Source organism: Ctenopharyngodon idella, chromosome 3 (assembly GCF_019924925.1).
Source record: "Ctenopharyngodon idella isolate HZGC_01 chromosome 3, HZGC01, whole genome shotgun sequence".
In the NCBI taxonomy this organism is placed as follows: domain Eukaryota; kingdom Metazoa; phylum Chordata; class Actinopteri; order Cypriniformes; family Xenocyprididae; genus Ctenopharyngodon; species Ctenopharyngodon idella.
Window position 1 is genome coordinate 29,756,995 of NC_067222.1, and position 14,572 is coordinate 29,771,566.

The 14,572-nt window shown below is 37.6% G+C and overlaps 3 protein-coding genes across 10 annotated transcripts; all 3 read left to right on the forward strand.

Moving 5' to 3' along the window:
• Nucleotides 1-681: 681 nt before the first annotated feature.
• si:ch211-195b15.8 (tyrosine-protein phosphatase vhp-1) lies at nucleotides 682-3,585 on the forward strand. The gene is made up of 5 exons (XM_051885500.1): nucleotides 682-1,037; nucleotides 1,204-1,315; nucleotides 1,459-1,618; nucleotides 1,870-1,993; nucleotides 2,113-3,585. The coding sequence occupies exons 2-5, from the start codon at nucleotides 1,223-1,225 to the stop codon at nucleotides 3,161-3,163; spliced, it is 1,428 nt and encodes a 475-aa protein (XP_051741460.1). The 5' UTR covers nucleotides 682-1,037; nucleotides 1,204-1,222; the 3' UTR covers nucleotides 3,164-3,585.
• Nucleotides 3,586-4,529: 944 nt separating this feature from the next.
• On the forward strand, nucleotides 4,530-8,919 carry rras (RAS related). Its single transcript, XM_051885535.1, has 7 exons — nucleotides 4,530-4,838; nucleotides 5,146-5,233; nucleotides 5,447-5,534; nucleotides 5,830-5,932; nucleotides 6,836-6,944; nucleotides 7,038-7,156; nucleotides 7,240-8,919. The coding sequence occupies exons 2-7, from the start codon at nucleotides 5,150-5,152 to the stop codon at nucleotides 7,325-7,327; spliced, it is 591 nt and encodes a 196-aa protein (XP_051741495.1). The 5' UTR covers nucleotides 4,530-4,838; nucleotides 5,146-5,149; the 3' UTR covers nucleotides 7,328-8,919.
• Nucleotides 8,920-9,173: 254 nt separating this feature from the next.
• On the forward strand, nucleotides 9,174-14,317 carry prrg2 (proline rich Gla (G-carboxyglutamic acid) 2). Of its 8 annotated transcripts, none has more exons than XM_051885522.1 (8): nucleotides 9,720-10,067; nucleotides 10,163-10,200; nucleotides 10,967-11,056; nucleotides 11,449-11,612; nucleotides 13,189-13,222; nucleotides 13,425-13,554; nucleotides 13,634-13,777; nucleotides 13,906-14,317. In XM_051885522.1, exons 1-8 carry the CDS (start codon nucleotides 10,021-10,023, stop codon nucleotides 13,946-13,948), a joined length of 690 nt encoding a protein of 229 aa, XP_051741482.1. In that variant the 5' UTR covers nucleotides 9,720-10,020; the 3' UTR covers nucleotides 13,949-14,317. The 8 variants fall into 8 exon arrangements, with proteins under 8 accessions (XP_051741490.1, XP_051741482.1, XP_051741485.1 ...); XM_051885525.1 differs by having other exon boundaries at nucleotides 9,721-10,067; nucleotides 10,163-10,491; XM_051885526.1 differs by lacking the exon at nucleotides 9,720-10,067 and adding an exon at nucleotides 10,409-10,491 and having other exon boundaries at nucleotides 10,081-10,322.
• The last annotated feature ends 255 nt before the right edge of the window (nucleotides 14,318-14,572 follow it).

A 14,572-nucleotide genomic window follows, 5' to 3' on the forward strand; every position in this document is an offset into this window, starting at 1 on the left:
ATATTTAAATCATATTTTATACATCTGTTATTTATTTCACAGTATAAATCATACTTTTTTTTAATTTACCTGAAATATGATTTATACTGTGAAAAAAGTGATGGCAAAGACCCACAGTCATAAGGCTCTCAGGGCTCTCAAATAGAAAATGCAAGACAGCTGGTTTGTAGTTCAGTACGATATAGCATTAATACATTCATATAAATCTAATTTTAAGTGTTACAATTTATTTTATTTTATTTTGCAACTGTAGCTCGAGAAATAAAATTGATTGTGGTCCATTCTAATAAAACAGAACATCATTGAAACAGAAGTATAATGTAATGTCTGATGTACAGTGCACCGCGTAAAGTCTTTTAATTTAGTATAAATATGATACCAATAGGTAAATGTAGACTAGTGAACTAAGCGTTCTGAATAATACATTTTGTTTACCAGAGAAGCAGTGCTCGCACGGGACGTCGCACACGAGTTTGCTTACAAAAACATCTAAACATCTTGGAGGATAAACAAGAGTCTCGTTTGACTGAATAGACACACTCGATTTGCAAATGAAAGCGGTGTTTTTTCTTTCTGTCTGAAAGGCTTCGGGGAGTAAAACACGATTCATCACAATAAAAATGCCGAGGTCTTCAGGGCAAATTGATGATGGCGAACAAACAGAGCGTGCCCGCGCGCGCGTCAAAGAGCAAGCCTGTGCGCCGATTGGCTGAAAATGACATCACATAGAATTGTACTATTCTTAGCTTCTAGAAACGGGATGACCTCATCGTTTTCCTCCCTCGCGCAGGTATAGACATACAACAACAAATAATGTTAGAAGCGCAGACAGAACGGAGAGGAGCACGGGAGCACAACTACTGAGAAGAGAGATCAAGGAAGTGTTTATAATCACGCAGATACACGTATATGCTTCACGCGTTATATGCGTCCTCCTGTTCGTGCTGTATACAACGTTCATCCACCAGCTTCATTGGACTTCTCCAAGCTTTTTGGATTTTCTTGCGCACTCTGCTTATCTTTAACTGACTGGACTGGTGAGTATCAGCTTTTAGTTTACTGTAAATAAGTACAACTTGTATATCATCACTGTTAAATGCAATTTCGCAAAACTTTAAATAATTTTAGGTATACTATTTGGCCTGTCTGTTCAGTGCGTCATAGACTCAAAGAGTAATTTTCAATGTATTTTGTTCTCCATAGGTTTTAAAAAAATCAAGAGATGGTGTACTACAGGGACAGTCAGTCCGAACGGCCGCCGTTGTCGCGTATTCTGCCGCATCTCTACCTTGGTGCAGAGACTGACGTAACGCAGGTATGTTTACTATTATCACTATTACTAACTGTTAAAGAGATCCTCCTCAAACCGCCTTTAAATGATATTTGCTTCAGTTTGTCCTCGTGTATAACATTCAAGTTACTTTCTCACTTTTCACCCGCTGTTTTGTACCCCAACAGGATGGTTTGTCTGACCGAGGCATCTCGTACGTACTAAGTGTGAGCCGATGTTGCCCACAGCCTTCATTTCTACCCCAATCCCAGTACCTCCGTATCCCAATAGACGATTCCCTGCGGGATGACCTGCTTCCTTGGATCCCTCAGGCGTTGCACTTCATTGGTGAGGGACCCGGAATCCCACTGCTTACATCAGCCTGCATTTGCATCCCAAGTGCATTACATCATTATACTAGCATCAGTGAACAGAAATGAAAGTGGAAATAGATTAGTTTTGTCTAATAATAATAACAACAATATGAGGCTAATTTGAAACAAATCATTAGGCTATTTCATGCATTAGCACCCTGGTGGAAAACCCTGGGTGTACACTGTTTTTAAAACAGGTCTCATTGTATATATTTTATGTTGCAGATGGGGCCATGTCACTTGGCTGCTCTGTCTTGGTTCACTGTGCTGCAGGAATCTCTCGGTCTCCAGCACTTGCTGTGGCCTACGTCATGTACAGCATGAAAATGGATCTGGATCATGCATACAGGTATTGTTTTACTACTAGGCCTATATAAATTATATATAAACAATATATATAAATTGTTGTTCCATACATATATATGGTGAATGCAGATGATTCAAATTCAAATCTGATCATTCCTTTAGGTTTGTGAAAGAACGCAGACCTACAATTTCACCAAACTTTAACTTCCTGGGGCAGCTGCAGCTCTTCCAGGGAACACTTTCTTTGAAGAATAATAACATAAACCTTCATGCTCAGCAGTCAGTCAAACCTTTGGATAACTGCCAACAGCCCACCAATGAAGAAAAACACAGCAGTTCCACAGTGGCACTGTTAACTAACTTGAACCTTCAGAACAGCATGGACAACAACTGTATTATTAATGGATGTACTGAGGATTCCAAAGCAAACTTGCACTGTGAGAATAAGAACAACCAAATGGAAAATATTCAGAGCAGATCCAGAGTCCAGAATCCAGAGTTTACCTTATCTCTCTCAGACAAGCTCGGAGCGCTCACTCTCCGCACAAATCCTGTAGAGATACAAGGACCTATAAACGCCACATCTCAGACACAGCAGGATGCACCAAAGTCCAACCTACCTAAGCCTACTTACCTTCAGATTCCATCCCTAGCGGAGAAACGAAAAAGCCTTACTCTTTCCCTTACGCCAGTGGGTGCAGTTCCTCAGACTCACCAGAAGGGGTCACCATCGAACAGTTGTGATCTTAAGCAGAGCAGTTCCGCAGTTGACCAGACGGGGGCGTTAGATGACTTGGGCAGAGTCAATATGGAGCAGTCAGCATCAGAAACCAGAACAGAACCAAAAGAGGTGAACAGGTTTATCAGCAAGGAGGCTTCAGCTAGACACGGCTGCTCAAGATCACAAAGAAGAAAGAATAAATTAAACCACAGAGCAAACGAGGAGCAACAAAAAACAAACCATTCAAGCACAAGACCACACAGGCAGATCCAGGGACCATGTGGGATCATGACCTCCTCGCAGGAGCTTTTCGAGAAGGAGGTTACCGGTGGTGTAGAAGCAGTGGAGGGAATGGATGGAGACAACAGCCCCCTGTCTCCAGTCAGTCTAACGGTTAACAAAATACTAGACTGGGGAGAACGCATGCTGCTTGGTGTCCTACTCGGCCCACGTATTAAAGTGGGACAGGCTGCTTTGCCGTACAGATGTTGAGGAGGGACTGGTTGTATGGACTGCGCTACTACTTAAAGATGAAGTATGGACTTCTCAGAGAGGCATAGCAAAGGAACTGTGATTATTCTGTACCTCCCGAATGAGCAGAAGGAACTTAAATGAAGAGTGAAAAAGCATATGTATGAGTGTGTAAATTCACTTATTTATTTGATGAAATTGCATGTTCCTCCAAGAGTATTCGACAGTCGACTCATGTCATCTTTATAGACTGATGATATGTGTATAAATGACAACGTCTGGAAAAACACATGCGATTTGTTATGTTATAATGCACAGCCTGTCTGCGACTTTATTTATTGAAACACATTGATAGCTGTTATTTATAAATGGGTATTTTGCAGGTGGAATTTTAACACTATAGCTTGTATTGAAAAAAGTGTTCATTAAAAACAATTATTTTATCCTGTCTCTCTGACTCTTCCATCATTTTAGCAACTATTTTGGTGAATTGTATAATAAAATGTTATTAAAATACTACCTACTAGACCTACTATCTATATATCAATTAAAAGCCAGTTGATCAGTTTGGCAATAGACATGTGTCTTTTAAATTAAGAAAACCCATAGTAATTATAATATCCTTACAATTATACCTAAGGGTTTTCTAATAATGAGGAACATGTTGCAATAGGTTACCGACCTTATTTGGTTTAGTCACAATGAAGAGGAGTACAATTTCTGCAGAAATGTTGGGAAAGCAGACAGTAACTGGTGGGTGTCTCCAAAAACATCTTTACTACACCCTGTTTGTCACATTCCTGGAGGTTTTCGTTTAATAGGCCTACAAGCCAAGATGATTCAGCATCCACACTGATATTGCCAAGGTATTACAAAGGATTGTACAAGAAGAACCAAGGTAAATGTAGTACATATAACTAGAAATGAAATGCACCATTAAATAAATAAATAAGACACAAAATATTCCATCTCGACAAACATAAAGTTTAAATCAGCCTCATTTTATATGGCTCGTTTATTGACCGCAAATTATTTCAACAGATTATTACTCCTGTTTCGCCGTTTTAAACTCTTGCGCTTATATTGTTCGAGCTAAATAAAATTAATGAATGCAGAATTAACGCTCCGTGTAAATATCTACAGTAGGCTAACTCAGACAAGCCAGGCCCTTGGCCAAATATGGGAAAGACGACGCTCGAATTACACATTTATCATAAAGCCTTGCCTTCTATTGCGGAAATGCAAGCGTAGTAACAGCAGAATCGTTCATCGAATTATTTGCATCAGCCAATTAGAACTCGCCGAGGCTCACCGATTACGAAATGATTCGTGCGATGAGAAAAACAACACTGAAAGCCACGCCCATTTCAGGCGTGCGTATGAGAAACAGTGAAGAGGAAAAAAGTTGCCCCTGGACATGAAAAAAAGCTATCGGAAGCAAGAGAGAGTCCAGAAATCACCAAGAAAAATCCAGAGGGCGGACATTCCTTTAAGCCTGGAATTCGCTTTTTATCTCCATAAGCAAGATGGTTTTATCGCTTGTACAAAGGGGGAATTTGTAGGCTAAATCTTGCGGATATAGTGTATTAAAGTTGTCAGAGTATTCTCGGGTTGGCAGTGGACTAAGTTGTCTGACTTTCGAGTCGCTAACTTGGCACCAGAAGGCTAATTTACTCAAGGCGGCTGCGGAAGAAAGGTAATCGGCGGTCATTGCTCAGACCCGCGCGGTATTTGTTTTATTTCCTCTTTAGCGTTATCAATCTGTACATGCTATTGTTTTGTAGATACTGAACCATAGAGATTGGATTGTGAAACATACTTGCTCAAATCTGTTACATTGCAGCCTATTGTAGAGGGTTATCATCAACGATGCCAGGCCTTTTACGGTCTTAAATCTTTATGCTCCATAGAGCAGTATTATTCCTCTTAAAGCCAATTTTGTTGAGTAAGAAGACATGATTAGTATTGTTTTATAACCTAATCTTACATATTTGCTGGAGTAGGACGATGTCAACAGAAGAAAGATATAAGTTGGTGGTCGTGGGCGGTGGAGGTGTGGGGAAAAGCGCCCTCACTATTCAGTTCATTCAGGTAAGTGTATTTTTTTCAGTACTTTTTATGAAATAAAGATGTATTTACGGCGCAATATGTGGCAAATACGCCGTGCAAATTATTTCTGTGGGTGTGTTGTAAGAGTTGTGTGACGTTGAGAGCGCAGTGGGCTTTTCTCTGCATGTTCCTTCATGTTAAAGCCCTTGTTGAGGAGTTGGTGAACCAAAATGTTTTCTTTGTTTTCTTTCACAGTCGTACTTTGTGTCTGACTATGACCCAACCATTGAAGACTCGTACACTAAAACCTGCACCGTGGATGGAAAGGAGGCACGATTAGACAGTATGTTGGTATTAATGTGCTCTTTATAGGAAGGAATGAGTGTTAAAATCTCCACAGGTTCCCTCAGTAGGGAGATTTTGGTCAGAGTTGCATCACTGATGATTCATTGCTGACTACAGGTTCCTGCCCAGGTTTTGTTTTGACTTGCTGTCAGTACAACATCATGCCAGCTGTGCTTGCATGAAAGCAAACTTTTTTTTGTGTCATTTACTTATGAATTGTGTTTGTGTATCAGCTGATCTTGCATATTTACCTGGGGTTTGTTTTGTTTTTGTATCGTTCGCCTGTTGATTAGTCCTCGACACAGCAGGACAAGAAGAGTTTGGAGCGATGAGAGAGCAGTACATGCGCTCTGGAGAGGGCTTCTTACTGGTGTTTGCTCTTAATGACAGTGGCAGGTAGGTGTTTTCCAGAGTGTGTTTATGTGAGCATGAGAGGAAGGGGAATAGATAGTTCCTAACCTCTCTGTGACGAGAACAGAGAGTGTGTGTGTGGCTGTGTGTGTTTTTAAAAATAAAACCACAGAATGTGTTTGTGATGAGAACGAGAGTGCAGGTTATGAGTGTTCGTGTCATCAGGTGCGCAGAGTTGAACCTCAACAGCTGAACTGAGCCTATTTGTGTAAATGTTGAGGTTTCACAGTGTACGAATCCTCACGGATGTGACTGTTTTACAGATTGACTAAATATTTGTACAGTTTCAGACTGCAATTACTCAGCCTAAAAAGTTAAGATTTTTAATATATAGTTTTTATTTTTAGTAAAATTATTTTCAGTTTAGTTTTCAATTTCTTGCTTGGGTTTAGTTTTTAGCGTTTGATAGTTTCAGTTTATTTAGTTTTTTTTTTTTTTTTTGTATTTTAGGGCTGCCATAATGTGTTAACTGGTAACATTTAAAAACATTTAACACAGTTAAATTACTTAGTAAACTCTGTAGTGTTATTTCTATTTAGTGACATTTTAGTTTAATGATTTTTTTTTTTAGAACACCATATACAAACCTTTAAAAAGTGTGTTTAAAATGAATTATTTTGTTTTTGAACATTTGTTAGTTTTATGTTAGTTTTTATTTTCAGTTCAGTTTAGGAAATTATTTCATGTAATTGCTTTTATTTGTTAAACAATAATATCAATAGGAATTTTTACTATTCGTTTATTGTAAATTAAATTTAGAGGCTACTATCCAAGAAGAGTTAAATTGTAAACACCTTCTATAAACTCTGTATTATTATTATTATTATTTTTTTTTTTTATCAAAAGCTTGTTATTCTAATGAAATTTTTTTGGTTCTCTCTGCTTCAGTTATAAAGAAATTCAGAAATTTCACACTCAGATATTGCGGGTGAAGGATCGAGATGACTTTCCCATGGTTCTTGTTGGCAACAAATCCGATCTTGACCAGCAGAGAGAGGTAATGTTTCTGTGTTACACAGCACAGTAAATTTTTAATGGAAAAATAGGCTGCCAATTCATATGTGTGCGTGTTTTTTTTCCCCCCAAATAGATCTCAAGAGAGGAGGCCATGTCATTTGCCCGAGAAAACCGGATCCACTATATGGAATCGTCAGCTAAGAACCGCCACAATGTGGATGAAGCCTTCATGGAGGTTGTGCGAGCAATAAGGTATTTGTAATTGAGAAGCGCTCTTATTATGAGATTGACAGTGTAGTGGATTCTGATGAACTTACATTACCATCTCTCTTCAGGAAGTTTCAGGAGACGGAGAGTCCACCACTCCCCGCTAATCACGCGAGGAAGCAGAAGAGTGGTGGGTGTCCCTGCACCCTGCTCTGACTGCCCCTCTGCACTGTTGCCTAGGAGACTGAAGCCCTCACTCTCACGCCTGGTGCCTTATACGTCTACACAGTGTGTGTGTGTTGTGCATATGTGTGTGTGGCACTGTACGCATCAGTGTTTTAGCGGCTTTTACAGTATGTGTGTATGAATGGTTCCCAAGGAGAAACTAGGCTATATCAAATGAGAAAGAACCTGTTTGAAAGGGGGGGCTTTAGTTCTTATTTTGTCCACATGTTTTATGTAGTGCCTTGCAGAATCATGCTCTTGATTTTAGATTCAAGCACAGTATTTGTTTATTTCCATCATAGTAAATGGTCACAGACTGATTGTGTGCCGCGAAAGAGATTTAAAAAAAAAACATTCACCACAGAGGGGGTGAACAATAGTGACAGCGTATATTTAAACAACCATGTAAGCGATGTGCTGACAAAGCGTCGTGATGGTTCTGGTGTCGCCTGTATGTCATATATTGTGTTATTGACTCACAAAGACAAGTCAGAAAGTGTTTTATTGGCCCAGACCACTGTTCAGCATGTCCTCTCTCGGGGGATTTATTTAGTCAGTGAGACTGCACTGAAATGGCTGCTCTAGTCTACACCTTGCTACCCATCAGTGGCGAGAAATATATTCAGCCAGCTTGTTTTCATTAATCTCTTCCTCATAAAGCAATGTGGGAAGACTTAGACATGATGTGGTTTTAATAATTGAGCATTTTTAGTGGAGAAGCAGTAGTGTTCAAATAATGAGTCCAGTATCTGCAGTGCTAGTATTCATACAAACCAAAGGCTATACTGTATATGTTTGCACACCAGCTTTGTCATGGTGAATAGTTATCTAATGTAGTTTTAACACTAAAATGGACAAATCGTGTGGTTTTATTGTGGGATTGTTTTGGTATGTTTCTTTTTTTTTAGTCTAAATTTTATGTCTTTTTGAAGGTACTTCTGTTTGTGCTTATGTTCAGAATAAGGTCAGTCTGTCTCCAGTTTCAAGTTATCGTATATGACATGCTTTGCTTGTGATTTTTGCACCTTCATTGGTAAACTGATGAAAAAGTGATACAGAGGAATTGCCAAATGAATTGACTAACAAAGCATGATATTAATCAGTGTTGTGAGGGAGTGAGTCACACTGTCTGTACATAAGTAGAATGGCTTAGTTTATAGGGTGAGGAAAAACAAGACTAGGTGCTTTTCCTTAGTCACACTATAGCAGTTCTTATGGTATACTCGACCCTCGAGGGAGTTGCTACACACACTTTACGGCCTTTAATCAAGGGACATGGATTTTTTTCTTCAAACTGGGACAAATTCTATTGTAGATCAGGTTTGTCGGCTGCAAATAAGAACAAAGCACTATTTAATTTTGCAATGTTAACAAAATTACACAACATTGTAACATGATTCTCATTCATATCATTTCACGTCTTAAGTCTGATTATTTCAGTGTTTTTATTTTTTATTTTTTTAATTTAAGCTATTTTTCCTGGCTCTGGAGAGAGATCAGACACCATTTATCTTCCAATTTTGTATCTAAATCTAACAATATTCTTTAGTACACAATTAAAATGTCTTTAAACATTTCATGTATGAATTTGTGGGTGACTGATTTATTGGTGAGTGATTCATTATAAAAAGTATTTGTAACAGTTTTCACAACATGTTTGAACTTAATTCAGATACTCTGTGCTGATGAATGAGGAAATTAGTAAAGTAAGAATGTAATTATAAACTTTATTTATTATAAATGTAGGATAAGCTATTATATATTGATATAATGTTGCATTTAGATGCCAAACAAGCTTTGGACTTTTTTTTTTTTACTTCTAACTAAATGTGACTCTGGACCACAAAACCAGTCATAAGTCGCACGGGTATATTTGTAGCAGTAGCCAACAATACATTGCATGGGTCAAAATCATTGATTTTTTTTATGCCAAAAATCATTAGAATATTAAGTAAAGATCATGTTCCATGAAGATATCTTGTAAATTTCCTACCGTAAATATATCAAAACTGTATTTTTGTGAGTGGATATGCATTGCTAAGGACTTCATTTGGACAAATTTAAAGGCGATTTTCTCAATATTTTTATTTATTTTTTGCACCCTCAAATAGTTGTATCTCGGACAAATATTGTCCTATCCTAACAAACCATACATGAATGGAAAGCTTATTTATTCAGCTTTCAGATTATTTATAAATCTTAATTTAAAAAAAATTGACCCTTATGACTGGTTTTGTGGTTCAGGGTCACACAAAGCCTCCATTTTATTCATCTCTCGAATTCTTATTGGACCATAACGATCAAATAAGAGAACTACACTACGCATTACAAGTAATTGTTGCAAATGATTCCCACATGTGAGGTGAGGGTAAGTTTTAATCGATGGGAGGGAACCAACCGCAGGGCGAGATTCTGAATCTGGAGAAATATTAGCATGATGTCGTTTTCTCTCGAAATTTCAGTGTGGTAACGTTGTAAATGCATTGATAGGTTCCTTCGTTTTAAAGCGATAGTATAAAACAAATACCGTGTATAGCAGACTGGCTTTCGTAAATTTATTAAACGCTGTTCTCAGGTCGGCTTCTGCGAAGAAGAGGCCTATTCATAACTATCTTTGAAAAGAACGGTTGATCCAATCAAAACGCAATGGACTGTTAAAACCGGAAGCCGTACGAGGTGGACTAATGAACCTTTTTTTTTTTTTTTTTTTTTTTTTTTTTTTTGAAGACAGGTGATGATTGACATTTTTCAACATTGAACTACGATAGGTACATTAGTTAGCCGCACCACTAAAACTTACTAATACTAATTATTTTTTTGGCACAGGGGGCGATCAAAGCACATTTGTTTATTGGGATGTGCAGGTAGGTCACCGAAACTTTGTCACGTCCCACTGCCACTCCTATAATAGCTTGCGGCTGAGGCATGTTGTCAAACTGGTATGTCTCGTACGTGATGAATTATGTTTTCTCTGTGAATGAAACAGGTGACTATGGAAGTAGTTTAATCAAAACCCGCGAATATGTGAATTTTTTGTATTCATATTGTTGATCTAGCTATAATAATTTACAGCGCCAAGGCAGGAAATCTCTGGGGAAATCTGAAAGTGTTTTTCTTTTAAAGTTTCCTTGTACGGAACACAAAAGAGTGTAAAGGTAAGCGGGCGGTTACCCATGTCGTTTTTCTGTAGACGCAGGGCAGTAGTTTTACTTCTACTTTTCTACTTTCTGTCCTGTGTTTTGTGGTACAGCTTGTTTTCATAACGAATATGCAGATACGCACTATTTAATCAACTAAAAATAGAAAAATAAATATTCAGTCATTCCCTCGTGTTGCTACAATTTTGTCAATGTATTATCAATGTGATTTTAGTTGAAGTTTTGAAAATAACATTAAACGGATATTTAATGTATATGTGTGCCTCTTTTTTTCTTAATATAAACAATTTAATATTTACTTTTGAATATGTGCAATGACCGATAGAGGACGACATTGTAAGCTTTTTCCGTCCAGAATATTTTGTGACGCATTCTTTACAGTTACATATAGGCCTATAGGTCCCCCATATGGCATTATCAAAACATAGCCTGGTAAACTTAGTAATATTCTTCATAATATTCTTTCAAACAGGTACAATGCTGGGGTTTCCAGCGATATTTTTCAGTTTGCTATCCCTGCTGCATCTTGTTTGGGGCAGAGTGATCTACAATGGAAATGATGGTAATAATGAAAAGCAAAACAATTATAAATTGCCAATGTGGGACTTTTTTTGGTTTATCTTCTGTTGTTGCTAATCCATTAGTACTATGGTGTGTTTTTGTGGGTCTCTCTCTCTCCATGCATTCAGGCATGATATCAAAGACTTATACCTCCGCACAATCTTTTTTGCATTATTGCATTATTTAGGTGTATATATAGGTGTATTAGGTGTAATTGTTTCATACCCAGAATATTCTATTTTTAAATTATTATTATTATTATTATTATTTTTACTACTACATATATCTTTATGATTAACTGCCATTTCATTACTGAAATGTTACAAGAAGTGATTGTATGTTTGTGATGTGTTGTGATTTTTATTATGATTTGTATTCTCTTGTGTTCCTCAGTGTTCCTAGAAGAGAAGTCAGCAGGTTCATTTCTGTCCCGTAAACTGTTGTATAACAGTTGGGATTTTGAGTTAGTGACGCCTGGCAATATAGAGAGAGAATGTAATGAGGAAATATGCTCATATGAAGAGGCCAGAGAGGTGTTTGAAGATGACAAATTGACAGTAAGATATATATATATATATATATATATATATACTAATTTATATACACACTAACAAATGCTGGGTTAAAAACAACCCAAGTTGGGTTGAAAATGGAGAAACCCAGTGATTGGGTTGTTTTAACCCAGTGGTTGGGTTAAATGTTTGCCCAATGTGCTGGGCAGTTTTATTTAACTCAACTATTGTTTAAAAATGACTATATGTCTGGCTTAAAATTAACCCAAAATAGGTTGGAAATTAAAAATCAGACACATAATTACTAGAGGCAACAATAATAATCAAAAGGTGAACATTTATTAATAAGCAATTTAATAAATGTCTATTGTTTAATTATACTACTGGACTGTTGAATGCTCGAATCTGATTGGTTGACCAACATTCTAAGGTGTGCAGTTATTTTCAGGGAAACGCACAGCTAAAGTAGTTCTAGCTGGTCTTGACCGCACTGCAGTTCCATATCATTGTGCCAAATGATTTCAGTTATTTCAAAAGGTCCTTGCGGCCTACAACCGCAAAAGAAACAAAACCCACAATGACACTGACCAAGCAAATACATATAGTAAACAATAGGATGAAAACAACAAATTATTGCCACAAAATACGTTCAATTGTGTCCTGAAAGCGCACACTCTCTCTCTCTCTTTCAAATGTACACTTAGCCTACTGTATAGTACGGACACGCATTTGCACAGAAACGTTTTGTCAGCACTGCTCTGACGAATTAATCAGTAAAATAGTTCAGCAACTTAAAAGCTATGTGATATTTCTCACCAGCGAGGTAATAACTGTGTGGTTCTTGAGGTAGATAAACTTAGTTTCGCTATTAGTAGAGACACTGCTCCCGTGAGACTCGCAGACGCAGACTCCGGTATAGGCACACATGCTTATTAACTGTATCAATGGTATTATTCTGCTATCAAGGCTCAAGCCTCCGTTACTAGTTCTGAATTGACATTTTGGAATTAGCAACAGAGGCTTGGGATGAGAAGCGTAACAAATTAGTCCCACACATAAAAGTGTTTTAAGGACAAAAAGCTGACAAATGTCTTGAAATACAACATCAGAACAGTGTTTTAAGGTTTGGTAACCGTAGTATAAGCAGAATAATTGACTCCGGGCTGTTGAATTCTTAGAAAATAATTCCGCTTCGCGTCTTGGCCGCATTACCACCTCCGGTGTGCATTATTTTCTTAGAATTCAAAGGCCCGTCATCAATTATTCCTTATTCATTAAACTAATTAATAAATGTTCGTTTATTAAACATATTAGTAAATGTTAATTTCCAACATACTTTGGGTTCATTTTAAGCGAGCAATATAGTAATGTTTAAATAGTTGAGTTAAATAAAAAACATTTAACTCAACTGCAGGGTTAAAACAACCCATTTGCTTGGGTTATTCATATTTAACCCAACTTTGGTTGTTTTTAACCCAGCATTTTTTAGAGTGTACTCTTATATAAGGAATGTGAACACAAAAGAAGCATGTTATAGCCAAAACTACAAGATGAGGTGAAAAAAAAAAAAAATGGTTTATGTATACAGTTACTTGACGCTGTTTATTTTGTTTTCCGACAGGCCAATTTTTGGAAAGACTATGTCAGCAGTCATGGTAAGGCTGATTCCCCCCTCCCATTAAAGGGAATGTATTTGATATTTTATAGATGAACTTGAAGATACAAATCTACAAATAGTATTTTTTTTGACCAGTGTTTTCAATATTTTATCCTAATGGGATAAAATGGGGGTCACAAAGTAAACAATTAAAATCTGTATTTGTTGAGAATGATGAACTGATTGATTGATTTCCACAGAGACTTTGCCTCGAATTGATGTGTCTGGTTTGGTAGCTGGCATCGTGGCTATTGTAATAACAGCGATTATAGCCATTGTGCTGGGCCTTTATTGCTACAAGAACAGAGGCAAAAATGCAAGAGGGGGCAGGTAAGTGCATGCTGTCATTACCACTGCGATATGCCTTTTATGTGGCAATGTCACTCTAATGGATTCTGCATCTCCACAGTGTTCCTGTGCGTATGGGAGTGGATGGGCAGCCAATACCTGAATCTGTGCCCTTGTCTAATATCGTGGCTCCGGGTCTGCCCTCGTACAACGAGGCTCTGACTCGCAGTGGCCAGCATGATGCCCCCCCACCGCCGTACTCTGGGTAAGAACCCTGAATGGTTTGTTTGCATATGTGCATCACACTCAAAAGAGATGCACTGTGTTCTCTAAAATTAGTTTGTGCTGCATTTTCAAAATATGTTTTAAAATATGCATCTTTGCTCTTTACAGGGAAAGTCCACCTGAGCCGACAGAAACTCAAGTTGAGGAATGAAATGATGTTTTTTTTTTAAATAAGGAGAGGGGGTGATATAGGGTTTTACTTGTAAAAAGTGGGCATGTGAAAAAGGGGCATAGCTATTTTTTGGGTCTGCAAATTGGTTTTTATGTGCCAAATTAGAAAGAAATGACTGTCAGCTGCAAAGTGTAGTTTCAGTCACTTATTAGATAATTTATTATACTTGTGCTACATGTTTAGCAGTTAATGTTTTTATTCTTTAAAATTATTTTGTTACTATCAGTTTTATTGTAAACACTGTCAATATTTTCATGAATCAGGATTGTTTAAATTTTTTTTTTTTATGGAATGGAAGTTAAATGGAATGTAAATTTTATTATTAATAAAATGAAAAATGTAGACTAACTTGAGTTTGATTGATAATTCGACTGTGTAAAGCAACAACGCGCGTGACGCTTAAATCGATTCAGTATTTACAATTAGTCGCTGTTGTCACTCATCATCGCCTCTTTCAGGGTCTCAGCGCGCACCTCCATAGACCCTATAAGTGAGAGCGTAGGAAACTCAGTAGTGCCTCAGTGCTGTAACAAGGCGGCAGTACGCACGAGACTTCCAGACAGACTGCGTATGTGTGAGTGTGACAAGCGAGTCGGGTGGGGG

Excerpts from the sequence above, each read along its gene's own strand:
- prrg2 (XM_051885522.1), top strand. The coding sequence starts at position 10,021 with ATGAACCTTTTTTTTTTTTTTTTTTTTTTTTTTTTTTTTGAAGACAG. Across the intron at positions 10,068-10,162 it reads TTTTTTTTTTTTGAAGACAG|GGGGCGATCAAAGCACATTT; the intron begins GTGATGATTGAC and ends TTTTTGGCACAG. Across the intron at positions 13,223-13,424 it reads AGACTATGTCAGCAGTCATG|AGACTTTGCCTCGAATTGAT; the intron begins GTAAGGCTGATT and ends TGATTTCCACAG.
- si:ch211-195b15.8 (XM_051885500.1), top strand. The coding sequence starts at position 1,223 with ATGGTGTACTACAGGGACAGTCAGTCCGAACGGCCGCCGTTGTCGCGT. Across the intron at positions 1,316-1,458 it reads CAGAGACTGACGTAACGCAG|GATGGTTTGTCTGACCGAGG; the intron begins GTATGTTTACTA and ends GTACCCCAACAG. Across the intron at positions 1,994-2,112 it reads GATCTGGATCATGCATACAG|GTTTGTGAAAGAACGCAGAC; the intron begins GTATTGTTTTAC and ends TCATTCCTTTAG.
- rras (XM_051885535.1), top strand. The coding sequence starts at position 5,150 with ATGTCAACAGAAGAAAGATATAAGTTGGTGGTCGTGGGCGGTGGAGGT. Across the intron at positions 5,933-6,835 it reads GCTCTTAATGACAGTGGCAG|TTATAAAGAAATTCAGAAAT; the intron begins GTAGGTGTTTTC and ends TCTCTGCTTCAG. Across the intron at positions 7,157-7,239 it reads GAGGTTGTGCGAGCAATAAG|GAAGTTTCAGGAGACGGAGA; the intron begins GTATTTGTAATT and ends ATCTCTCTTCAG.